Source organism: Astyanax mexicanus, chromosome 17 (assembly GCF_023375975.1).
Source record: "Astyanax mexicanus isolate ESR-SI-001 chromosome 17, AstMex3_surface, whole genome shotgun sequence".
Lineage (NCBI taxonomy): Eukaryota > Metazoa > Chordata > Actinopteri > Characiformes > Acestrorhamphidae > Astyanax > Astyanax mexicanus.
Genome location: NC_064424.1, coordinates 41,234,777 through 41,262,370, shown reverse-complemented (window position 1 = coordinate 41,262,370; position 27,594 = coordinate 41,234,777). Strand labels below are relative to the sequence as shown.

Below are 27,594 nucleotides of genomic sequence, written 5' to 3'. Positions count from 1 at the left end.
GACCAATAACAGACCGTCAGCTCCGCACTGCTCTGCAGCCTGTGACCTCGAGGAAGCCCTCAGGGGCGGGGTTATTTACATGAGTAGGCTGTCTCTCCATGGCGTCCATCTTTTTTTACAGTCTCTGCATTGAAACATAACATAAACATGATAAAATGTTGTTTTATTATATATATTTTTTTTTTTTTGCAAATATGTGAGATGAACCATTTTCATATTATATGTTGATTACACATTAAGGGAAGCAGAAGAAGTTTCATACTGTTCAAGTTTTCATACTTTTAGCTATTTTTTCTAGATCTTTAAACTTTAAAACGGTTCAATTTGACCCAGAGCACAACATGAGGGTTAAATCATTTATTATTTAAGTTTAAAGATTTCTTATCTACCTTATGTTAGTTTAGTTTGTGCTCTTTCCTCAGAGATTAATTAATCAGAAGTTCAGCAGTGTTTAATGGTAGAATCCCTCCCTTAAATGGTGCCTTTATTGAACTTTTCTGAATAATCGCTCAGTGCTGGAGAAAACAGGGATGCAGTACTCTGTTTTACTACTTTTATTTGTGAGGTGTGGAAGTAATTAGTGGAATTCACGAAATTCATCTTTTAAATGAGCCCATACACAGCTGTAATTACTATTAGGTGCCACAACAGGTGAACAATGTAGGCTGAAAGCCAACACCTTCTCATTTAATGTTTTTAAGTCTTTATTTCTTTATTTAATTTATTTTCTACATTGTATATTAATACAAAAAATATGAAAACTATTAAGGGACACATATGGAATTATGTTTGTGCTCCGCAATTCCCTGATCTAAACCTGATTAACTGAGATGGTGATTTGAGATGATTTAATTGGGATGAGCTGGAGCAGCATCTATTGTTCAGCACCTCCAGGAACTCCTTATTTCAAGATGCTGAGAAAACTATTCCAGGTGACTCTTTCTCATGAAGACACTGAGATTAAAATACCAAGAGTGGTCAGATATGTCCTCAAAGATAAATGTGATACTTAATAGAATCTAAAGTATAAAACATATTATCGTGTATTTAACATGTTTTGTTTACTAAATAATGAATGAAAAATCATAAGAAGAAAGAAAGCATCTTGAATGAGAAGAGTTGTGTCCAAACTTTTGACTGCTTTTGTACATCTAGAATGCACTCACTCTTTTCCTAAACAAAGTTATCTACAAGACAGTGAATTAAAAGTGGTGGATCCATATTCTTTGTTGTCTCTTTGGTCTTCTTATTCATTATATTTTTAGAATGAAGTTACATTAGAATTTATTGATTAATGAAAAAGGAAATTTACACTTTTTGCCACATAACTATGACCAGGAAAGAACTGTGCTGCCCGAGGCACTAGTGTCTTCCCTGTGTCTTGCCCAAGGGCAGAACCATGAGTACCCTGTCTAGACTTGAGCCCATATTTTAACAGGAATGTGTGATGCAATGTTCAGCCCACACAATACTGTAGATTGTACTGAGCACTGTAAAAATATATACCTCCTCAGAGGTTGAATTGATCACTGATCAAGTTGATCCAGAATGTTGTGATACTAATAATAATGCACTCCAAATATCTCCATATATCTAGGATTAAAGTAAAATAAATGATACTGGACAGATATAATCTGTCTCTAGTAGATATATAATTGGGAAATGAGAACAGTTGGTGATATATCACGATACCTGTCATTTTAGTATGTGAGGTTTCATGGCTAAATTGGAGCAGCCTGGTGGCCAATCTTCATTAATTGCACATTGCACCAGTAAGAGTTGTGAGAGTGTGAAGGTTCAGTTAGCAGGGTAAGAGCACAGTTCTGCTCAAAATATTGCAATGCACACAACATTATGGGAGACATACCAGAGTTCAAAAGAGGACAAATTGTTGGTGCACGTCTTGTTGGCGCATCTGTGACCAAGACAGCAAGTCTTTGTGATGCATCAAGAGCCACAGTATCCAGGGTAATGTCAGCATAGCACCAAGAAGGACTAACCACATCCAACAGGATTAACTGTGGACGCTGTAAGAGGAAGCTGTCTGAAAGGGATGTTCGGGTGCTAACCCGGATTGTATCCAAAAAAACATAAAACCACGGCTGATCAAATCACGGCAGGATTCAATGTGCACCTCAACTGTCCTGTTTCCACCAGAACTGTCCGTTACCACAATAAATTACTCTCTGGAGGGGAATCTGGTTCGTCTTCCGAATACTCACTGTACTTAGCTGGGAGATGTTCTCTTAAGCCGGACATCCGGTTAGAGGTGCGATACTTAATGTTCTGGGCTGAGTGATGTAATCTCAGCAGGGTTTGCTGTTAGAGTTCTATTCTCAGTCTCACTATATGGGCTGAGTGATGTACTCTCAAGGGAGATATCCAGTTAGTCTTCTAATGCCCACTGTACAGGACTGGGAGAGTTCTGATGTTTTCAGGGCTGAATGATGTACTCTTCAAAGGGTTATCCAGTCAGGGTTCTAATAATCACTCTGTGGGCTGAATGGTTTACTGTAGAAATTAGTGTATCTGGTTAGTGTTCTGATACTCACTATACTGGGCTGAGTGATGTACTCTTGAGAGGGTTATCCTGTTAGTGCTTTTAAAATTCTCTACACTGCAGCAACTGAGGACATTTTACCTTCCAGACTGTGGTGTATAAAGTGTACATACCTTACCTTGGACGTACCTTTCGCATTCTAACTGTTGCTGCTCTACTTTTGTTGGTGGTAAAATGTGCGCTGCACTGTTTGTTTTGTGTAGTTAATGAGGTTTGTTTTATCTTCTGTGTATTTTCTGATACTCACTGTACTGGGCTAAAGTAATATACTCTTGAGAGGGGTATCCTGTTAGTAGTGTCAAAGATTTTTAATCCCCCTTTTTCATACAGAATTCAGTCCTGACTGTAATCGGGGTTCTTTGGCAATGCATCAGCTCCATTTTTACGTCTAGTGGAACATAAATCAGCGATATCCTGTGACTGAAAAGCTTTGCACAGAGCTGCTTAAATGGACTTTTAGGATCTGTAAGTTTTAATGGCATTCATTCAGAGAACCATTTAAAATCAGTTTTTGGGACTTGAACCTGCAATCTTCTGGTTCTTGATTCTGCTTATTACAAAGCTGCTTGCCACCATATCTGATTGTCCAGTTAGGTATATAAACTGTTGCAGTTTAGTGCAGATATAATCTCCCACCACCAAGGTCAAAGAGGATGAGGAAGGCACTTATAAACAGTTATTTATTTATTTTATTTTATTTTGTTTATTTTTTCAGTATCGTTTCATATACTCAGCCAGACAGTGGTGTGTACTTTGGTGGATTAGATATAATCATTTAAGTATAGTCAATACATATTTTTTTTAGATATATTTATGGAGATTAAATCTCAATTTACACATATAACCCCTGGCAGTCCGTCACTGGGCCGAGCTCTCGGGGGGGTGGAGTAGTTTGAGAATTTATCTGTTGAAAAGAGAAGCACTATGTTCTCCTCCTAGTCACTCAGAATCAGGCCCAATTTGTCATTATCAGCTGCTGAAGTTGCAGTAATTACACTCATCTCATCTCCTCGTTTTGACATGCCTTAATATAATTTCTGGAGATTGAATCATTTCAGCCCCAGGTTTGAAACCTCTTACAGTGCAAATTAAAGGCTGAAATTGGGGTTTCACTCATTCCTTACCCCTGTGCTCGCTCTCTCTCAGAGGTCTCTTGTGCTCATGGAGCTGTTCGTTTTGAATAAAGATAGAGCAGTGCTCTCTTGTGCTCATGGAGCTGTTCGTTTTGAATAAAGATAGAGCAGTGCTCTCTTGTAAATAAAGATAGAGCAGTGCTCTCGTGTGAATAAACAAAGAGCAGTGCTCTCTTTTAAATACAGATAGAGCAGAGGTCTCTTGTGCTCATTGAGCTGTTTGTTGTGAATAAAGATAGAGCTGTGCTCTCTTGTGCTAGTAGAGCTGTTTTCTGTGAATAAAGATAGAGCATTGCTCTCTTTTGAATAAAGATAGAGCAGTGCTCTCTTGTGAATAAAGATAAAGCATTGCTCATTTGAATAAAGATACAGCCGTGCTCTCTTTTGAATAAAGATAGAGCTGTGCTCTCTTGTAAAAATAAATAGAGCAGTGCTCTCTCTTATGTGAATAAAGATAGAGCAGTGCTCTTTTGTGAATAACAATAGAGCAGTGCTCTTTTGTGAATAACAATAGAGCAGTGCTCTCTTGTGTATAAAGATAGAGCAGTGCTCTCTTGTGTATAAAGATAGAGCAGTGCTCTTGTGTGAATAAAGATAGAGCAGTGCTTTCTTGTGAATAAAGATAGAGCTGTGCTCTTGTGTGAATAAAGATAGAGCTGTGCTCTTGTGTGAATAAAGATAGATCAGTGCTCTCTTGTGTATAAAGATAAAGCAGTGCTCTCTTGTGAATAAAGATAGAGCTGTGCTCTTGTGTGAATAAAGATGGAGCAGTGCTCTCTTGTGCTCATGGAGCTGTTTGTTGTGAATAAAGCTAGAGCAGTGCTCTCTTGTGAATAAAGATAGAGCAGTGCTCTCTTGTGCTCATGGAGCTGTTTGTTGTGAATAAAGCTAGAGCAGTGCTCTCTTGTGAATAAAGCTAGAGCAGTGCTCTCTTGTGAATAAAGCTAGAGCAGTGCTCTCTTGTGAATAAAGCTAGAGCAGTGCTCTCTTGTGAATAAAGATGGAGCAGTGCTCTCTTGTGAATAAAGCTAGAGCAGTGCTCTCTTGTGAGTAAAGATAGAGCAGTGCTCTCTTGTGAATAAAGATGGAGCAGTGCTCTCTTGTGAATAAAGCTAGAGCAGTGCTCTCTTGTGAGTAAAGATAGAGCAGTGCTCTCTTGTGCTCATGGAGCTGTTTGTTGTGAATAAAGATAGGGCTGTTTCTCAGTGGCTAAATGTGATGTCATGTTTATTTATCGTACTATAAGTCGATAATGTAATTTTTTGCGACAGTCGTATTATTTATTTATTTATTTTTACAAATTTCTTGCACTATTTCTCTCTCTCTCTCTCTTTCTCTCTCTCTCTCTCTCTCTCTTTCTCTCTCAGGCCTCTGCTGGAGAGATTATATTTCTGCAGAGTGTGAGTTAGCCAGATTGAGGGTTTGGAGGAGATTGGGGGAGAGAGTGAGTTAAATGAACTTGCTGAAGTGAAATATCGGAGGAGCAGAACGTCTTCCTCTAATGCCAGATTAGGAGCGTGTGAGAATCCGGCTTTCTGGGGTTTTTTGTTTGCTGGGTAAGCCCTGTCTCTGTGAGGCTGAGATGGAACCTGCTCTTTGGGGAAATGCTTCTTACGGTACTAATCTGGTTCAGTCAAGCCTCTGTGGAACATTCCAGATAGTGGCTTGGCTTTACCAGACTTACTCAAGTCCTGCTGCAAAGAAGAGTTAAAAAAAAATAAAAAAAGGAGAGAAAAATCATCTATCCCTCGTGGCCATCTTAAACCACTACAATAGAAGTTGAATCTTCAGCTTACCTGCTATCTCTTTGAGCCTGTCTTACTCCTGTATTCCTGCTGCTGCTGCTGTGTCTTCAGTCAGAGGTGGAAACTGCACTTTAAACAACACTTATACTGTTATACTGCAGGTACAAGGCTCTGAGCCAGCTCCTGCAGTTAAACACGCTGCTGAGGAGGAGGAGGAAGCTGATCTGAGCAGGGATGGAGAATGGCTTCTCTCAGCTCTGCAGAAATCCAGACTCCTCCAAGTGTTATTTCACTTAATCATATTTAAATATTGTTATATGGAATAATAGTCTGTTTATGTTTATCTGTGTGATCTCTGGGTGTATTTGCATTATTGGGATTTTTGAAGCTACTGAATACCAACTTTTCCTTCATATCAATAAAGAGTCTATTTGTCATTGTGTCTATCTATCTGCCTATATGTCCGTCTTTCTGTCTTTCTCCCCATATGTCTGCCTGTCTATCTATAACTATGTATTTTTTTTATCTTTTTTTTATCTCTGTATTTATTTACCTTATCTGCATCTGTCTATCTAACTGCATCTCTATCTGTCTGTGTATCTGCCTATATATGTCTCTTTCTGTCTATCTCCCTATATGTCTTTGACTGTTTGACTTTCTGTAACTGTCTGCATCTCTATCTATTTAATTGTCTGTCTTTCTGCACCTCTGTCTATCTGCCTATATATCTATCTATCTGTCTGTCTCCCTATATGCCTGTCTGTCTATATCTGTGTCTATCTATGTGCATATCTGTCTGTCTATCAGTCTTTCGCTCTATATGTTTGTCTGTCTGTCTGCCTGTCTTTCTGTCTATCTCCATATTAGCATGTCTGTCTGTCTAGCTGCATCTCTATCTTCATCTGTCTATCTATCTATCCGTCGATTTGTCTGTCTGCATCTCTGTGTATCTGCATCTCTGTCTATCTCTGTCTATTTGTCTATCTGCCTGTATATGTCTGTCTGTCTATCTGCATCTCTATCTGTCTCTGTCTGTATCTATTTATTTATAATAATCTCTGTCCATCGCTCCGTTTGCCTATCTTTCTGTCTGTCTCTCTATAAGTCTTTCTTCATCTGTCATCTAAGTCAGTCTTCATCTGTCGATCTGTCTGTCTGCATCTCTCTCTATCTACATATCTGTCTATGTGTCCACCTGCCTACCTGTCTGTCTGCATCTCTGTCTATCTGTCTGTCTGTCTATCTTTGTGTCTATCTATGTGGTTCTCTTATTTTCTGTCTGTCTGTATATCCTTCTGTATTTAAATAGGCTGTTGACTGGGCTTGGAAGAATAATGAGCTGCAGATAATTTAAGCACACGATCAGCTGATATTGTTAAATGTGTTGTAATTAAAGTGGATTATGGGAATTAAAATGTTACAGTAACTCTTAGATAATGTTCTGTAGTTCAGCTTTTAAAAATGCTGAATCCAGAATGTCTAAAACCCAAACATAGAGTCAACCAAATCTTCATATATAGATAATATTTTACTATCCACATTTATGACTTTTGTTTAGACTGGGACGGTCATGATTACTTGATAACACTTCTTGATTACAGTCTGATACGCTGCTGTGTGACTCTGTGGGGAAAAGACAAATTTACCTCAGTCCAAATGGACATTTAAAGAATGATGGACTGACCTGTGGATCATTTGTATCGTTTAAAAATCACAGAGGAGTTTCATGAATTAAACTTCATGAATTAAATTATAATTAAGTAAAAATACATGTTTTACAAGTGTTTTTGCTGGAGCAGTCTGCTTGTGGTGAGAACGTGATCTGGTCTCGATCCTATCCAGCTATCAAATATATATTTTTAATTGAGCTAAACTGCTAAAAATGCGCAGTTTAATCTGATATATTAGACAGCTAATATACTGCTATGAACAAACACTGTCTCTGCTGCTCCATGCTGTTTACATGCGCAGTATGTTCAGCATTCACTGCTTACCGTCCTATTAAAACTCTGCATTTAAAGAGAGAGCTGTCAGTCAATTTTATGTTAAAGAGGCCAGCACCTGTCTGTACCTACTGTAACTGTAGTCCAAAAAAACACACTTTCCACCTACAGAAATGGACATACTCTGCCTTCCCCCACTACAATTCCCAGAATGCATCTGCCTGTGTCACGTGTCTGGGCTTAACCGCTCACAGGCAATTTTCAGACCTGATACTAATTCTGTAGTCCAAAACCTGCCCTTTATGCTTACAGTGAATGGACAAACTCATCCTTCCTACTACAATTCCCAGAATGCATCAGACGGAATTCTGTGACTGTCATTTATATCTGTGTATTTATGTCTGTTAGTTTTCAGATATAAAGTGTAGATTGAGGGAATAGTTTGTTGTTTGGAAACAGAACTGATAAATGTCTGTTTAGATAAAAAAGTGAGGAAGAGTGAAATTCTGAATCTCTACACTAAGACCCTCTCAGTCTTGCAGATGTACCATGGGTAATTAGCATAATAATAGGGATTAAGTGCCTCGAGGGGGATTGCGAGCCCGAGTTCCCTTACACAAGAAGTCGTAGCTTCAGCCATTCTAGTGTTAGGTCACACTTTTGACATAGACCATTAGCATAAAGGGGAAAAAATCTAATGATCTGATCAGCTAAGGGTGTAGGCGATTTTACAGCTTATGCATCATTATATCATCATGGCAGCACGGTGGCTTAGTGGTTAGCACGTTCGCCTCCCAGCACTGGGGTCTTGGGTTCAAGTCCCTATCTGGGTGGAGTTTCCATATTCTCCCTGTGTCTGCATGGGTTTCCTCCGGGGACTACGGGATTAGGTAAATTGGATACTGTATATTGTCCAGAAAAATTGATTACTCTAAATTGATCTGGTGTGTATGTGTAAAGTGTGTGGTATGTATGTAGGTTTGTGTGTGTGTAAATGTGTGTGTATGACTGTGCCCAGATATGGATTGGCACTCTGTCCTGGGTAAATGCTGTAGTGCCCGATGCAGTCCTCCAGGTGGACGGTTGTTTCCGGTTGAGAGTACGCTGTGCGCTATTGGCTGCCGCTTCTCACCGGTGTGTGGATGAGTGTTAATGTGTAATGTGCTTGTGTGTAAAACATGTTAATTGGAAAGCGTCCTTGGGTTTCCAGAAAGGCGCTATATAAGTTGAAATTCATTCATTCATTCATCATGCGGAGATGATTTAGGCAAAAACAGTCAATTTTACCATTTATCATGATTATTTTAGAAATGTTGTGGTTTATATAAATGATAATTAAAATAAGAATAAAATCTATGAGAGAGATAGATTTGGTTCTTTAATTTTTATGTCATATTTTGAACTTTTTAAAAAGCCTAAATTTGATGACTCCGTTTAAAAAATGCTAAAAATAAAAATGGAAGGGGTAGTTTGGGAGAGCATCTGGGTGATGTATGGGTTTAGAGGCAGGGCAGGAGGGAGAGCTGATTAGCTGGGCTGCAGCAATGTTCCTCTGATAGCAGTTAGATGGTTGGACATCAGCACGGGGGTGGTAATATTAATAGACTGATCTGCATATTGTACACGGAAACATCATGTACCCCTATAGCACAGTTGAACCAGAGAGGGTGCTGCAGAGGCAGAAATTACCACAATATATTTTTTTATTTTTTTGTTTAGTTTATTTATTTTAAGCAGGACTGTTATGTTTTATCACATAAAAGAAACACATTTTAGCTAATAATGTAAAAATAATATGAAAATAAATATGGTTTAAGGTTTAGTGGCGCTTTAAATAATCTCCTGTAGAATTGACTGAGAACAATGAGAACAATCAAATCCGTAGCTGCTGTGTTGGACCCTGCATCGCTGTGCTCTGCTCTGCTCTGTCCTGCTCTGACCTGCTGTAATGAGGTCCAGGTCTGTGGCACTTGTTCAACATCTCCCCCACTGTCTGCCTCACACTGACCCTCATCTACATCAGCCCCACCCCGCCCATGTGTGCTCAGCTCAGTCATTAGCAGGCCTAGCCATGCAGTGCTCTTATCAGGTCTGCGCTGCTACATGCGAGTTAATGGTGCCCTCGCGCCCTTGGCCAGGTTGTGTGATTACTGCTGAGATGCTGAGAGAATGCAGGCCTGGGCCGAGCCGCCTCCCGGATGAGAGCGCCGGTAATAGATGGCGGATGAGACAAAAATCCACTCGGGTTCAGGTGCTTCAGTCTGGCGGGGACCTTCATGAATTTGGTTTCAAGTGGTCGGATTTTAAGTTGTGACCCCTCTGATGAGTTGAGTGGAATACATATGAATTGCTACAAGTTGCCATCATTTCTCAGAGCAATTTGTCTGCCAGGTATTTAACAGGTGGCTCTCGTTGTGTTTGTCATGTTTTGTAAATTGTTGATGGGAGTGAAAATGCTAGGGCTGCTCATCAATTTAAAAGTTAAAAATGTTTTTTTTAGCATTTAATATAATTAATCACATTTTCCTTTTTAACACTGACACTTTTAATCATAAAATAAAATAATCAGTGTAAGCTCAACACAATGAGGTTTTAGTTCTATTGGAATATTTTATTAGTTTAGTTTAGTTTCGGATTAGTTTCAGATGGGTTCAGCGCCGTCTCTGTGTGTTAAGGAGTCTGACTGCCTGGTGGAAGAAGCTGTTGCAGAGACTGGTAGTGGAGGCTCTGTGTGTTGAGGAATCTGACTGCCTGGTGGATGAAGCTGTTGCAGAGACTGGTAGTGGAAGCTCTGTGTGTTGAGGAGTCTGACTGCGTGGTGGAAGAAGCTGTTGCAGAGTCTAGTAGTGGAGGCCCGGATGCTCCTGTATCTTCTGCCGGATGGCATCAGAGCGAAGAGTCTGTGTGGGGAATGGGTGGGGTCGTCCACAATGCTGGTGGCTTTGCGGATGCAGTGTGTGGTGTAGATCTTGGTGATGGAGGGAAGAGAGACTCTGCTGATCGTCTCAACTGTCCTTACTATCTGATGTAGGGTCTTGCGAGCCGAGATGTATTACGCACAGAGTGATCTATTTTAATAGTTTTATTTTATTCTTTTATCGTTGATTATGATGGCTTGCAGCCAATGAAAACCCAAAAATCAGTGTTTTAGTAAATAAGAATTTATAAGACCAATTGGCACTGTGGAAATAAGGTTGCTTTACCTCACTTTATCTCATCTCACAAATTAACATGCATCCATGCAGTAAAACTAATCTCTGGCTTAAAAATTTATTTCAAATATATCTGTTGGAAAGATCTCAAAATTTACAAATCAACTGTCTCATTGCTCTACTTTACACTAAAAACTACACTGTAACATTATACTCTAAATTAGGTATTGGTATCGGCAAGTACAAAAATGTATTTACTTGTAAAAATGGTATAGATACATACCGACTTGCAAACATTGCAAATGGTAAAGGGGGTCCTAACAAGTACAATGGTTTTATAATTAGTTCAGCTAAATTTTATAAGGAAAATGGTGGCAAAACTGCATTCAGGCTCTTTGGCCTGTCGCGATAACTATGTTATTGACTTATTGTACGATAATTTTTTTTATCCGCGATAATTTTTGCCGACGTCAATAACAGCCATTGGGTGCGTGAGTTTGTTTACATGAAAACGAGTCGCGCTGTGCGGCTCTCTCGCCAACAGCGACATCTATCGGTTAGGAAATGAGTGTAGTGGCAGGCGGAGCTCATCATTTTTCTTACATTTTATAAGGAAAATGGTGGTAAAACTGCGTTTTTACTGCAGCATGCGTAATGTTGTTTCCGTATGTGGGCGTTCTCTCGTTATGCAGAAGTTGTTCATTTGTTGCTCGCCTGACTCCTGCAGGTGGAGAGGAAGCGAGATTGAGTTTGCTGAGTTTAACGAGGGTCATTTCATGCTGTTATTGCCCTTGAAATGTGCAGTGAAAAAAAGACTTAGTCACCGTTATGATATGCGTTATTATCAGAGGCCGTGGCCTGGAGGGGCGGCAGGAAAATGAAGCGTTGTCGTGGTGCCATCTTTCAGTCGGGATCAAGAGGATGGATGGGAAATGTGAAGGATGATAAGGCATTAAATCAGATACCTGCACTAAAGGAAGAGGATTGACCATTCAGTTCAGCTGAAATGTTGCTGATCGCTGGGGAAATTTCATCATTATCTACAGACAGTGTAGCGTTTTATGAGCCGGCGTTGAAAAGGGGGTCAAATCCGTATCAGTGAGGCAGGGCCGGAACGAGTAGGCGCTTACCATCGGGGATTTGCTAGCGTACCACCCGCGAGTAATGCTCCAGCAGGCTGGAGGCGAATGCGTACTCTGTTTTAATAATGTAGAGGAGAGGAGGGGAGCACTTCTTTATCTTTAATACAGTGCTGAGAGCCAACTACTGTAATCCGTCTCTCTCAGAGCTCAGTAATATATTTCCTTTCTCCTTTTTACAATTTCCTTTAAATAATTACAGAGAGTTCGAGAAAAAAAAAAAGTTATTAGAATCATTACTGATGCTAAGAGAACACTGTCAAGATGGTGCGAAGAATTAATCATGCATTATCTTTAATTAGGGCACAGCGGAGTAACACTAAACATGGGGGGTGTACGATATGGGCATAAAATATGATGATCTCCCAATATCACTGTAAAATGTGATAAATTTGGATCATAAATTAGTTTAAGCTTATTAAACAAAGTAATGTTTCACTTCACCTTGCTTTACTTTACTCTATCTAACTCTACCTCGCTCTGTCTCGCTCTACCTCTAACTCGCCTGCTTTAAATTGCATCAATCTACCTTACTCCATCTCACACTACCTCACTCTACCACACTCTACCTCACTTTACTTCAGCTCCCTTTGCCTTGTTGTTTAGTGCAAGCTTTGGCTTGACTGCACTCTTTTTTCTTTTCTTTTTTTTGGTATAAGAAAACTGTGGACCTCTACCTTGCTCTAATTGTACCTCAGTTTACCTCGTTCTACTTAACTCTGTTTCACTTTATCTTGCTTTACTTTACTCTGTCTAACTCTTCCTCATTTTGTCTAACACTTCCTCATCCTGTGTAACTTTAGGTAACTCTACCTCACTCTGCCTCTCACTCACCTGCTTTAATTTAATCAGTCTGCCCTATTCCACTCTCACTCTACCTTGCTCTACCTTACTTTAATTCACCTCCATCTGCCTTGTTGTATAGTTCTTGGTTTAAATGCACTATTTTTTTTCAAGTATAAGAAGTAGTTTGGTGTGAGCTCTTACTGTGGACCTCTACCTTGCTCTAACTCCCTGTACCTCACTTTACCTCTCTCTACTTCAGTCTTTCACTCTACCTCATTCTATCTAACTCTACCTCGATCTGCCTCGAACCCGCCTGCTATAAACTGCATCAATCTACCTCCATCTCACACTACCTCACTCTACCTCACTCTACCTCACTCTTCCTCGCTTTACCTCATTTTACTTTACCTCCCTTTGCCTTGTTGTTTAGTGCTTGGCCTGACTGCACTCATTTTTTCCGGTATGAGAAGTAGTTTGGTGTGAGTTCTTACTGTGGACCCCTACCTTGCTCTAACTCACTGTACCTCACTTTACCTCTCTATCTACCTTACACCATCTCACACTACCTCACTCTACCTCACTCTTCCTCTCTCTACCTCATTTTACTTCACCTCCCTCTGCCTTGTTGTTTAGTGCTTGGCTTGACTTCACTCATTTTTTTTCCAGTATTAGAAGTAGTTTGGTGTGAGCTCTTACTGTGGACCTCTACCTTGCTCTAACTCCCTGTACCTCACTTTGGCTTTTTCTACTTTACTATGTTTCACTTTTCCTCACTTTACTTTCACTCTATCTAACTCTACCACACTCTACCTCACTCTACCAGGCTCTACCTCTCTTTCCCGTTGCTGCACACCAGTAATGCAGTTTGCGTTTGTGGTTATTCACGATATTATCGCAACTCTTTCATTTGTTTGATTTGTTTATCGTGGAAACTCATATTACGATACTGATAGAAATATGATTAATCTTACAGCCCTTCTAAACATACTGTAGCTGTGATGGAATTTAGATAAGCAGATATCGCAGACCACCTGATTCCACTTCTATAATTCATGATCTCATTGCTTATCCTGTTCTATTTCTCTCCTCCCAGGTCCCAGTCTCGCTCGCCCAACAGGAGAGAGCGCCACGCTCACTCTTCGGAGAAACGGCGAGAGGAGAGGGAGCGAGAGCGCTACGCGAGTGGAGCTCATCGCCTTAGCAACAGTCCAGGACTAGGCCGGAAGCGCTCAAGGTCCAGATCCAGGTACAGACGCACAGAGTGTTCCGTATATCAGCGTATAAAAGAGGAAGAGCTCAAGTGTTCACTGCTGTGTCTACTAAAGACTTCCTGTAGCTCTAATTAACAAAACCAAACACATTTTCACATCGCTATTCTGCTAAATCTGCACAGAAACTGGTTCATTACTGTTCAAATACTGAATTGAGGACACAACCTCTCAGCTACAGCTGTAATGTAGCTCATTACTTATTTCTAGTTGGTTTGAACTGAGTTTAGCTCACCACAATTTAGCTTTATTTATTTACACTTATGGCTGAAAGTGTCACCACCTCTGAAATTTAAGTATTTTTCCTGGAAAGGTGTTGCAATTACACACGTTTTCTTGGTAACACTTTATTTTAAGGCACACAAATTAGGCGCTTATTCATGTCCCTATTCATGGCTTAATAAAGCATTAATTAGACATTTGTAAATTATTTATTCACTACTTATTAGTCTTTATTCTGTGCAAGATATTGGTGCTTAGTTAGGGGTCTATTATGTGGAAATGATTAATAATGGCTGTATTAGTTCTTATAGTGCACTATAAACAGTTATGTTAGCACCCTGTTAAGCAGATTATTAAACATTAACTATTAGTTAATTCTACATGTTATTAGTGTAGAATTGGCAGACGTTTTTTTGACCTATGTGAGTTTAGTAAGGTTATGGCTGTGCTGGAGTTTGTTAATATTGAGTTAATAAGGGGTTAATAAGTCACTAATAGACCAAGAAGTGTGCCATATTCTAAAGTGAGGTTCTGTTCATCACTAATTAGACACTAAAAAGAACTGAATAAATATTTAATCAATCACAGACCCCTAATTAAGCACCAATAACAATAAATAGTGAATAAATCATTTACAGATGTCTAATTAAGGCTTTATTAAGCAAATAATAAGATAACAGGTAACAGGTGAGGGTGATATTAAAAAATTACGCTTAAAATGAGATAAAAATAAGAGAAGATTACTCAAACTTTCCACACTAACAACAACAGAGATCTTGATGTTACTTTATCCAAACTGCGCAATATAATTTAAATAAATTACAACCATGGCACTGTAGCTAATCTCCCTGGACGTGGATGCAAGAGAAAAAATTATAAAGATTGAAACGAATGAAAGTCCAGCTGGTGGATAAGTAGCCGAAATTAAGTTTTAACAAAATCAAGCTGTCCTGCAGGCTCAGGGTGTCAGCGCAAACTATACAATATATAATATAATCAAGAGGAAGATGGATGGTAACAAGCATCAAACCAAGCTGAACTGCTTGAATTTTAAAAGTTCTTCAAAAGCAGTGTGTAAGACTGGTGGAGGAGATCATCCCAAGATGCATGAAAACTGTTATTAAAAAACACCAAATATTGATTTCTGAACTCTTAAAACTTTATGAATATGAACTTGTTTTCTTTGCATTATTTGAGGTCTGAAAGCTCTGCATCGTTTTTGTTCTTTCAGCCATATATATATATAAATGACAATATTTTTATTTGGAATTTGGGAGAAATGTTGTTCGTAGTTTATAGAATAAAACAACAATGTTCATTTTACTCAAACATAAACCTATAAATAGCAAAATCAGAGAAACTGATTTAGAAACTGAAGTGATCTCAATATTTGTCTAAAGCTGTATTTAACTGAAATTGCTGATCCAAAGAATCAATGATTTAAAAAGGAAAATCATGAAACTTATCAGGCGTGCCTAAACTTTTTATACCACTGTAAATTAGAAGCTCTTGGTGATTAGACCAAGAGAAAGAATGCGAAACAAAAACAGGGAAAGAAAAAGAGGTGTTATGAAGTAAGGTGATTGATAACTGTTAGCGTGAATAAATATTCATTTTCTTTAAGTTGTAAACTTAAACACTTTAACACATTCACACTTTTATCATCTCTCTCTCGTGCATCATCAGAACTCGTTTGTGGGTCTAAGTCAAAGAGCCCAGCTTCTGAGGGTGGGCTGTATAGGGGGCAGTCGGAGATTATGTGCTCGGCTGTCTGTTCCGGTTCACCACACTCGTGTGCCACACTGTCCGATAGGCCCCACCTCTTTAAAGATGAGTTGAAACGGCCTACTCCAGTGCGCAAACGATTCAGGGAGGTCCACAGATGCCGTGGCAGGTCTTCCCCATTTACCCCACCTCCTGGGTCCTTAATGTATTGTCGGATGCGGGAGGGCCCAGCCGTCTCCCACATCTGATGCCAGGCTGATGCCAGCCATGCGTCCCTGGACAAGTCCTCAGGAATAGACTGTAGCATCATAATATCATAATAGCTAGACATAGATACAAATTCAGATAGCTCTGGAGTTACAGATGAAGCCAGGGTGCTCAAAAAGATCTTGGAAATTGGAAAAACTGGTACAGGAAGACGTCTGGCTGACCCACATGGAAACAGCACCTGTAGCTCAGCTTAACATTGAGCTAAGAATGACTTTTGACCTGTGGTGTATACGTTTACCACATGGTGTGACTGTCATGATTTTTAAAAGACCTATTGTTTTCTCAAAGACAGATTCAGCTTTGACCCAGAGTTCCTAGCAGGACATGACTTTGAATACAGAGTGGTGCAAGATTTCAGCACACTGCATTATCTCCGAGTCTCTATCATCTATCATAGTGTGCCAGCGCTCAACTAGCGTTGAACAGAACAGAAAACGCCTTCTGATTTCTGATTCACGCCGTCTCCAAGCACCGCTGTCGAGGTGGGAAAATAGACAACCTGAAACAATTTGCTAACCTGAGCTTCCTCACGAGTGCAGGAGGAAATGTTTTTAGTGCTAAGTAGAAGGAGGCACAATTACTTTGAAAATAGCTGCGGTACTATTTGTGAAAAAGCTCTCTATTATCATACCTTAGATGTTCTCCTCAGAACTTCCTGTTCTTCTGCACAGACAGACAGTTTTCTTTTGTTATTTCTGTCTGTCTCTGCTTTTCGGCGTGTGTGCAGCTGGTGGAAATGCACGGTGGGTGTATCTTGTCTGTTGTTAGAGCCACCATGAGTATAATACTAGAGTTCAGCAGCGGATCTGGGATGTTTCCCAGTCAGGGGCCACCCAGGGGCCACAGTATTCATAGAAGAGCCGAGCTTTTCAGTACCTGAATCATCAGTTTCTTTGATTTTGCTATTTATAGGTTTATGTTTGAGTAAAATGAACATTGTTGTTTTATTCTATAAACTACAAACAACATTTCTCCCAAATTCCAATTTATTTAGAGCATTTATTTAAAGAAAATTAGAAATGGCTAAAATAACAAAAGAGATGCAGAGCTTTCAGATCTTAAATAATGCAGAGAAAACAAGTTCATATTCATATTTAAGTGGTAAAACTACAGAAATCAATATTTGGTGCAATAACCCTGTTTTTTTTTTATCACAGTTTTCATGTGTCTTGGCATTTCATGCATCTTCTCCTCCACCAGTCTTGCACACTGCTTTTGGATAACTTTATGCTGCTTCACTCCTGGTGCAAAAATCAAAGCAGTTCAGTTTGGTTTGATGATCAGCTTCTGATCATCCATCCTCCTTTTGTTTATATTCCAGAGGTTTTCAATTTTGGTAAAAATCAAAGAGAGCTGTATTTATATTTAAGGATACTTGATTACTTTATTGTTCTTTGTCGTTGTTTTCAGTACGATAACCATGATTCAGTTTTTTTTCATTAGACACTGCACTATTTCACGCTTTTCAGAAGCAGAGAGGTCTTTTTTCTTGTCCCATATTGCTTGAAACCTGTGGCCTGCTTAATAATCAAAAACATACTGTTATCATTGGGAGGTTTGTTCAGTAAAATTGGATTTATACTTAACAGGTCATGACTGACTGTCATTTGCATTGACCATATAGGAAAATCTAAGAAAAATATCAGTGTATGATCCATATTGATTGCAGATTTTATATTTTTGTGTAAAACTTTGAACAAAGTCAAGTCATAAATTCTCCTTCCCAATTTTACATGCATTTTTACTGTACATAGAGAAAATCCTCTGAAACAAGCACAGCATGTAAGAAAATCCAGCATTTTATTTGTTTTTAAAAACTTTTTTACATTTTTACAAATACTGTTAGTTCAAACCATCAGAACATTGAAAAGTTTTAATCGCACCGGACATTTCTGTTCGGCTTATTCTTTTATTTACATATATATCTTTCTCTCAGATAAAGTTAATAATATATCTTTGTTAAAGAAAAAACCTTGTCATTCTCAGAGGCCGAGTCTTATTTTTCATGTTTAACTGTTATAGTAGGATAGAGTTCAGTTTGTTAAGGCGCTAATTGTTCTATTATTTTGTACATGACTGCTCCTGTATTTTTTTATTATTATTTATATTATGTTGCACATTGCTGTTTTAATAATGCACACTGCTGCTACCAAAAAAAGCCACTAGATGGCATTACATATATATCTTAATTAAATTATTTAAATCTGGCCATTAGTGCCTAATGTGGTGTATTACAGAACACTTGTATCACTTTGCATCACTTATATCAAGCCCACCTTTTGAAATAAGCCTCTCTGCTGTAAAAGAAAAAAGAAAATTGAGAATCGAATCAAATCGTGACCCTAAAATCGGAAATAAAATCGAATCGAGAATTTAGAGAATTGTGACACCCCATATATATATATATGTGTGTGTGTGTGTGTGTGTGTGTGTGCTGTATTGCTATAGTAATGCCAATATCTGCTGAACTTTTGTTAAATGCTTTATTTATTTATTTATTTTTTTAAATCTGTTCTATTTTCATACCTTTTAGGCTTCTCCATAATCATTTGTGAGCTAAATGTCATTCATTTAAAAGCTATTCAGTATCTTTCCAAAATAGTTTACGTGAAACATGAACAGCTCTAAGCATGGTGCTGAACCTCTGGAGCATGCCCAGTCTCTCTTATTCTCCTAAGGTTTAGCATGTGGCTCCTCAGTCAATAGGACTAATTAAACGATGTGCGTGTTCTGGTTCTCTTTGTGTTATGGGTGTTAATCAGTAACTGAATTCTTGTTTAAAGGAAACATGAATGCACGTTTGTTGATTAGCCTTTTGTAGCTTCAGTACAGACGAGCTTTCGGTTGGTTTCTGGGCCGCTTGTGCTCGTTCAGATATAACAGCACAATTAGTACAATAGTTCTGAATAATTAACACACACACATTAAGTGAACATAAGTGTTTGTCACAACCGGGCCCATTAGCTCTTATCACAACACACCAGCGCTGCATAGTAAACAGAACCGTACGTACCGTCTGCTCTTAATTGGGGGAGTATTTGCAGTAAGGGCTACTGATCTGAGTCGACTTGAGTGTAAGGAATCAGATTCTCTTAGCGTTGGATGGGTGTGTTTTTATTTCTCCTTCCTGCTGCTGGTGAAGCTCCGTGCATCTCGCTCCGCTGTCGTGCGAGGGTCAGTGTAGGAGTGAGCGAATGAGTGTGTGTGTGTGTGTGTGTGTGGTGGGTTTTTTTTAATGGAGGCTCCATGAACGTTGAGTCCAGAACTGATAAGACTTTCTCATTGCTGAGTCCTGCAGACAAGTATTATCATGAAGTCCACCTGCAGTTTGGCCATTTTTCAGGCGCGCGTGTGCTGTGCCGTTTTCTGTGAGCAGGAAAAAATGCTACCCCAGTGCTTCCTCACAGCTTGCGCCAGCCTTTTCATTCAGCCTAATCCGCCCTATTGAAAGAGGCTGTGGGATTTTGCCTGACGCCACCAGCAATCGACTGCCCGTCTGCGACTCGAGCCTCACCTTCTCACCAGAAACCCGCTTCACCATTGACTCAGAAGCAATTCTGAAGTGTGAAAGAATAGCAGGGAGCAACGGTCACGATGACTTCAACACTCAACGCCGCACTCAAGTCTGCATTTTATTCATTCGTTTATTATTTCTTTTTTTTAAGCACTTTTTTCTGCCCCTATTTGAAAGGCCAATCAATCACCCAACCCACCCAGATTCTGCCTCTGCTGCAACTGCTGCTGATGCAGCATCACTGGGAAGCACTCTGAGGAAAGCGCAGCAACCCAGCTCTGATTCATCAGCTAACAGACGCCTGTGCTAACTAACGTTTACCCTAGGATTGATGAGGGCAGATGGCGCCACCTACCCAGCCAGAAAGAGCACAATGGCCAATTGTGCTCTTTCAGGGTGTATTTACACTAGGAAGTGCGCGGTAGGCAAAGCACGACATGAATTATCAGGCTGATAGTGGGTGCATTTGTACGTCATAGAATTCAAATATTACCATCTACAGTGCACAGCACAGTGGGTTGTAATGATCGTGACCGGTGACATCTGACTAGAACTGCCCTTTCCAACAGACAAGTTAAACTATCTGGCAGAAATCATATCCACGGGGTGCCGAGTGATCCAGCTGTCTAAAGCTCTGCCATTATGATTGGGAGATTGCTGATTCGAATCCCGGTTATGCAGCTTGTCATCGTCTGCCAGAGCCTTGCTCCCTCTGGGTGGGTAGATGGCTCTCTTTCCTCTCATCACTCTTAGGGTGATGTTGTTTAGCACAAGGCTGCATCTGTGAGCTGATGTATCAGAACCGAGTCGCTGCGCTTTCCTCCGAGTGCACTGTGATGCTACTTAGCAAATCTTCTTAGTTTGAAAAGAGGGGGAGTCTGACTTCACATGTATCAGAGGAGGCATATGCTAGTTGTGGTGCCACTAGTGGTGGGAGATACAGTGAGTCCAAGAAGTATTTGATCCCTTGCTGATTTCCTTTGTTTGCCCACTAATAAAGACACTATCCTTCTGCACTTTTAATGGTAGATATATTCTAACATGGAGAGACAGAATATCAAGACAAAAATCCAGAATATAATTTTAAAGAATATATTTTAATTAATTTGTATTTCAATGAGGAAAATAAGTATTTGATCCCTCTTGCCAAACACACTCAATACTTAGTGGCAAAGCCTTTGTTTGCAAGCACAGCGGTGAGACGTTTGTTGTAGTTAACCACAAGTTTAGCACACACACCAGGGGGAATTTTGGCCCACTCTTCTTTGCAGATCCTCTCTAAATCATGAAGGTTGGTGGGCTGTCGCTTGGCAACTCTGACCTTCAGCTCCCTCCATAGATTTTCGATCGGATTGAGGTCTGGCGACTGGCTGGGCCACTCCATGACCTTAATGTGATTTTTCTTGAGCCAATCCTTTGTTGCCTTTGCTGTATGTTTATGGTCGTTATCATGTTGGAAGACCCAACCACGGCCCATTTTCAGATCCCTGGCAGAGGGGAGGAGGTTGTCCCTCAGGATTGTGCGGTACATGGCTCCATCCATCTTCCCAGTGATGCGGTGAAGTAGCCCTGTACCCTTGGCAGAGAAACACCCCCAAAACATTATGCTTCCACCTCCACAGTGTTCTTGGGGTCATAGGCAGCATTTTTCTTCCTCCACACATGGCGGGTGGAGTTGAGGCCAAAAAGTTCAATTTTGGTCTCGTCTGACCACAAAACCTTCTCCCAATAACTTGGTTCATCTTTCAAATGATCATTGGCATACTTGAGGCGCGCCTCCACATGTGCTCTCTTCAGCAGGGGTACCTTTCGGGCACTGCAGGATGTGAATCCATTGTTGCGCAAAGTGTTGCCAATTGTTTCCTTGCAAACTGTGGTCCCAGCTGCCTTCAGGTCATTTGCTAACTCCTGCCGAGTGGTTGCAGGACGATTTCTGACCGTTCTCAGCATCATTGCCACCCCACGAGGCGAAATCTTCTTTGGAGCACCGGGCCGAGGTCTGTTGATTGTCATGTTATACTCTTTAAACTTTCTGATAATTGCACCAATAGTTGTTACTTTCACATCCAACACCTTACTAATCTTTTTGTAGCCCATTCCAGCTTTGTGAAGGTCAACAATTCTGACTCTGAGGTCCTGTGACAGCTCTTTGGTTTTACCCATGTTGGAGACTTGAAATCTGTGTGATCTGTCTGATTCTGTGGACAGGTGTTTTTCACACAAGTGATTAGTGAGAACAGGTGGCTTCAGGTCAGGTAACAAGTTGATTGGGAGTGTCTAACTGGTCTGTAAAAGCCAGAACTGCTAATGAATACTAAGGGATCAAATACTTATTTCACTCCATGAAATACAAATCAATTAATATATATTCCTTAGATTTATTTTCTGGATTTTCTTTTTAATATTCTGTATCTCCATGTAAGAATACATCTACCATTAAAAGTATAGAATGATCATGTCTTTATTAGTGGGCCAACGAAGAAAATCAACAAGGGATCAAATACTTCTTGGACTCACTGTATACAGCTGGGGATTAAATCACATCCATATCCAATGCGGGAGACCCCACACACACATCCCACAGGTTCCTGCAGCATTCATTTGCGTCCACAGGATGAATGACGGACATAATGAAAGAGGGACATACAGGGTTAAGCTTTTTGAAACCACCAAGCAAATATACAGCCGAGATCCTTGCTCTCTGTGATTGTGTGTGTCCGTGATTGCCTCTGAGAGTCTGTGTGGGATTCAGTCTGTTTACATTTCTCTCACACCAGTGCGAGCCCTTCCACCTGTGTTACTGTGTTATTTAGAGTAAGAGAAATTCAGCAGCACTAAGTGTGTTCCTGCCATAGACCGTTCACCGCCACGTCTGCCAGAGAGACTCCAGACCCTTGAGCATCATTAGCTCCATTTAGCTGTTAGAACTCAGTACAGCATTAATGCATGCTGGGCCACAAACCTGTCAATAGGTTTCCATTTCTACCTACTGACTTATGTCATACACATAAACATATACCACTCTGGAAAACATTAAAAGACCACTTCAGTTTCTGAATTAGTTTCTCTGATTTTGCTATTTGTAGGTTAAAGTTTGAGTAAAATAAACATTGTTGTTTTATTCTATAAACTACAGAAGACAAAGTTTCTCCCAAATTACAAATAAAAGTATTGTCATTTAGAGCATTTATTTGTAGAACTAAAAAGATTCAGAGCTTTCAGACCTCAAATAATGCAAAAAACAAAAATCATAATCATATTACATTCATGTATCTTGGCATCATGTTCTCCTTCACCAGTCTTACACACTGATTTTGCATTTTTAACTTTATGCCTTTACTCCTGGTGCAAAAATTCAAGCAATTCAGTTTGGTGGTTTAATGGCTTGTGGTCATCCATCTTCCTCTTGATTTTATTTCAGAGGTTTTTAATTTGGTAAAATCAAAAACGTTTAGCAAAGCAATTTTTAATTGGTCTCTTATTTTTTCCAGAGTTTTCCAAAGAATGAAAGAATACAGAGGCCTGTAATTTCTATTGTAGGTAGATAGTCTTTCATTTTTAATTTTATAGTGAGAGACGGAATCTAAAAATAAAAAAATCCAGAAAATAAAACTATTATTTTTAAATCATTAACTTGCATTTTATTGCATGAGAAGTACTTTATACAATAGTATAGAACAGTACAGAGCTTAATATTTGGTACAGAAAGGTTTGTTTGCAATTACAGACATCAGACATTTCCTGTAGTTCTTGACCAAGTATGCACACACTGCAGCAGGTATTTTTCCCTCTCCTTCATACAGATTTTCTCCAGATCTTTCACAATTCAAAAAGTTGTTGCTGGGCAATATTTGAGTTTTGCTCCCTTTGGTAGGTTCAGGTCTGGAGATTGGCTAGGCCACTCCAGGACCTTGAAATGCTTCTCACTGAGCACTCCTTAGTTGCTTTGGCTGTGTGTTTTGGGTCATTGTCTTGCTGGAAGACCCAGTCACAACCAATATTTAATTATAGCTTTTACTAAGGGAAGGAGGTTGTTGGCCAAAATCTTGTAATACATGACCCCATCCAGGTCTGACTCCTGACACACCTGTATTCAATCAAGAAATCACTGAAATGGGACCTGCCCAACAAAGCGAAGTAGACCAGTAGATACTCAAAAGCTAGACATCGCGCCAATATCCAGAGAAATCTTTTAAGCTTTCAAGATATAAAAAATGATAAAGCCTTTTCTAAAGTTTTGGGACTCCAACAAACCACAGTGAGAGCTATTATCCACAAATGGCAAAAACGTTGAACAGTGTTGAACCTTCCCAGTAGCCCAGTGTTCGGCCGATCAAAGTTACCCCAAGAGCACAGAGACTACTCATCCAAGAGGTCACTAAAGACCCCACAACAACATCTATAGAACTGCAGGCCTCACTTGCCTTAGTTATGGTCAACTTTCATAACTCCACCATAATAAAGAGACTGGACAATAATGGCCTTCATGGCAGAGTACCAAGATAAAACCACTGCTGGGCAAAAAGAACATTAAGGCTTGTCTCAATTTTGACAGAAAACCTTTTTATGATCCCCAACACTTTTGGGAAAATACTTTGTGGACTGAAGAGACAAATATTGACATTAAAAAATGAAAAGTTTGTACTCTTTATCATGTTTCACTGCAACCCAAGTCCATTTCACACTGGATTTCTCTTTTAATTGGGTTGATTGATTTTGATTGTTTTCTGGGATACCAGCTTAGTCAGAGAGTTGACCAGGACTTTGCTCACGCTTGTGACGTCAATCACCTCTTGTGTCTTCTCTTTTTTCCACCAGTAATTTCAGATCTCAGTTCAGAAGGCTTGACACATGACGACCTTTAAGAAGTATTCGACTTTACCAAGACGTTTCAATGAGTCACATCTATTAACGTCAGCCTGGGAAATCAAACTCTTCTGACAGACCCAGAACTTCTGCAGCTTAACCCTTGTGTGGTGTTCGGGTCTGTGGGACCCGTTTTCATTTTTCATCAAATGATACTAAAAAAATATTTTTTCTAACTCAAACTCATTGGCATTGGATCATTTTTTGTGAAAAACATATATCAAAACACATTTTCGATAAACACACACTGTACACCCCCCCCCCCACACACACACACACACACACACATACATTTATATTACATACAGTATGTTTGGCCAAGGGCTAATAAACATTGCTTCATTTGTAAATTTGAAACTACACAAATTTTCTACTCATATCTTGAGTTTAATTCATTTTCTTTTACATTTTATTAAAACACTAATAAAAAAAGAGTAGCACTTTTTGAAAGAAATGTAACATAAGAAAGGTAAAGGGCAAATATTAACCATGTAAGCTGTTTATATTGCTTGCAATTTAGGTGAAGCAAGCATGTGTAAAGCATTTTAATGTAGAATTGCATAATTTTGCTGAATTAAATACAAGTAACAAAGTAAACGAGTAACAAAAATATGAACACCACACAAGGGTTAAGTCCGTCTTGGCATCTGTGGTTGAGATTTGCTGGAATGAGTGTGGACCATGTGGCACTGCGTGTCTCCACGCTGATTGCACAGTGCTACAGTGCATGTCACACACACACACACACACACACACACACTCAGAGAGAGAGAGACAGACGCTCACTCAGGCTCTCCCGTTCGCACAGCCACTAGTCCCCCTTCCAGGAGAGAGGACAGCTTTTCACAGCTCCCTGCCTTTGTGCTTTTCCACTTGTTCTTATATATTTTTTTTTGCGCTGATGCAAATGTTGCCTTTTCCTCATGCACCACGTCCTGAGCTGATGTCCATCAAACCTCACAGTGAGTGGGAGGTCTTGTCAGAACTGTTTAGAATAGGAAAGAAAAATGTAGTGTCGTATCCTTATGCAGATACAATATGGGCCTATTGCTGAGACAATTGCTTAATAAAAAAAGCAAGATCTGAGACCTAAACATAGTAAAATAACTTAAAGTTATAAACAATGTCTCTTTCAATAGTTTAAAAAAATAATAATTGGATACACAGATCTGTGCAGACTTTTTTTTAGGTACCTAAGCAGATTCAACACTTATCTCAGCTGTTTTTAATATAAAAACCTCCAGATCACATTATAAAACATAAGTACAGTAAAATATAACGTGATAATGTCCTATCTTAAAGAAAGTAGCAGCAGTGGAAGAACAAAGCTTTGCTCCAGCTCAGTTACCTGCTTTAAAAGAGCGTACTTGAAGTTTGGAGGGTGTTGGGACACAGAGACTCTATGGCTTGGGCTTGTGTGAAAAAGAAGGGGAGTAAATAGAAAGGAACAAGGAATAAAAAAAAAACAAGAAACATGCAAGTGTAAGTCAGCATAGCAGTTAATTACAGCTCAATTACCTGACCTGAGAGAATACATGAAGTTTAGAAGGTGTTGGGACATAGAACATAGAAAATGGCTTGAGCATGTGTGAGAAGAATGGAGTAAATGTGAGGAACGAGGAGGCAGGGGGGTGTTTGATCAATAAAATACTGAAAATATTTCAAATGAATAAAAAATGATTAGTATAAAATAAAAACTCATTTAAAACACAATCAAAGACTATCTATTAGTGCGCAGAATAATTTCAGTTAGTTTCAGTTTCAAAGAATTGAAACAGCTCATCAAAACCTCAACCTATTTTTTTATATTTGACAATATTTGATTAAATTTAAACAGGTCCTCACTCATAATTTATTTAACTAAACTGAGTTGTTGTATTATTTTTAGCCTCGCGCTGAATTCAGCTCCAGCGCAGCGCGGCGCATTTTGCCTGATTTCTCTTGATTAAATATCAATAAATATGTGAATTTAATACCTTTTAACACCATTTATTTTACTTCACTTGATAGGACCTTTTTTATTAAAAACGTTTTTTTTTTTTGTTTTTTTTGTTTTTTATCGCAATGCCGCACGCTCATTCCTTATGACTGACGCTAAACTGTTTGATCCAGCTGTTATATTATATTATGTTATATTAATACCATTTTAACGTTTTTTCGTTTCTATGTTTTGAAATTCGTTAGATTATATTTTTGTCAACATTTTGGGTTTATTTTCGTTTGTTATTTTTCTAATAATAATAGAAATTACATCATTTATTTTCTTTTGTACATTTTTTAAGGGGCGGGTAACAAAAGTATGTGCACGTTTCTGGAAAAACAAAAAAGTGGGCGTGGCATCACGATGGTTACCATCCATCGCGATGTTGGGTCATAAATGACGATGGACGATGATATCGTCCATGGGCACAACCCTACTGTGTACTAGAGATTAAGAGATGGACATGATGAATGGAGAGCTTTTGGAGATGTTTAGCACTAGTTGGTTCATTTGAGCAAGTGTGAATAGACTAATCATGGGCAGGTGAGGATCCAAACAACCGAACCAAGCCCTGAAAGAGAAGGGGGGTCTCAGTCATTTTCCAAACAAACTCCAAAGGGGTTCTGTTTGTAGTAAAATGTGATCCAACATCAATCCGACCCAGCTATCAAATATAGTCCTTATATTTGAGCTAAACGGCTGTTCAGGTGCAGTTTAACCTGATCAATTAACCCATAAAATTACCACAGCTATGAACAACTCTGCCTACTGACATAACTGTGTGGATGCTGTTCTACCCATTAAGCATAGCTAAATTGGGAAGGAAAAGCAGGATAAAAATATATTTGTAAAAGAACATAAAAATACACAGTGTCGCTAATGCAGAGCACCAAAAGCTATTCTACTATACATAGCTATTCAAAGTGCAAAAACTGTCAATGATGGCTGTCCATTAGTTCTATTCATAATAAGAGTAGGGTAAATTCCAGACCTGTCAACAGCCAAGCTAACGTTTCAGTCTCCTCTGTTCCACCTGTGTCAAGCTGGGTTCAGCAGCCGGCAGCACGACTGCATTGATTTACAGGCTCGGATCAGAACTAAACCTAAAAGGAAACAGCCAAAATCCGATACAGCAGTTGTAAATCGATGCACTTGACAATCAATGTACTCCCCTGACGCACGAGTGCGAACAAGCGAGTGAGCGTCAGAGACAGTTAACGCTAAGAGAGAGAGAGAGAAAGAGAGAGAGAGAGAAGGTTTAAAACCCCTTTCACTTCTGGCAGACAGTAG

The 27,594-nt window shown here is 39.4% G+C and overlaps 1 protein-coding gene across 1 annotated transcript in view; it reads left to right on the top strand.

Annotated features, from left to right (window-relative positions):
* LOC103041651 (splicing factor SWAP) overlaps positions 1-27,594 on the top strand; it is a 209,652-nt gene that overhangs the window by 154,238 nt on the left and 27,820 nt on the right. The window contains exon 15 of the mRNA XM_022676513.2: positions 13,552-13,704. Within this exon, the coding sequence (XP_022532234.2) occupies positions 13,552-13,704 (153 nt within the window). The remainder of the gene's footprint in view (positions 1-13,551; positions 13,705-27,594) is intronic.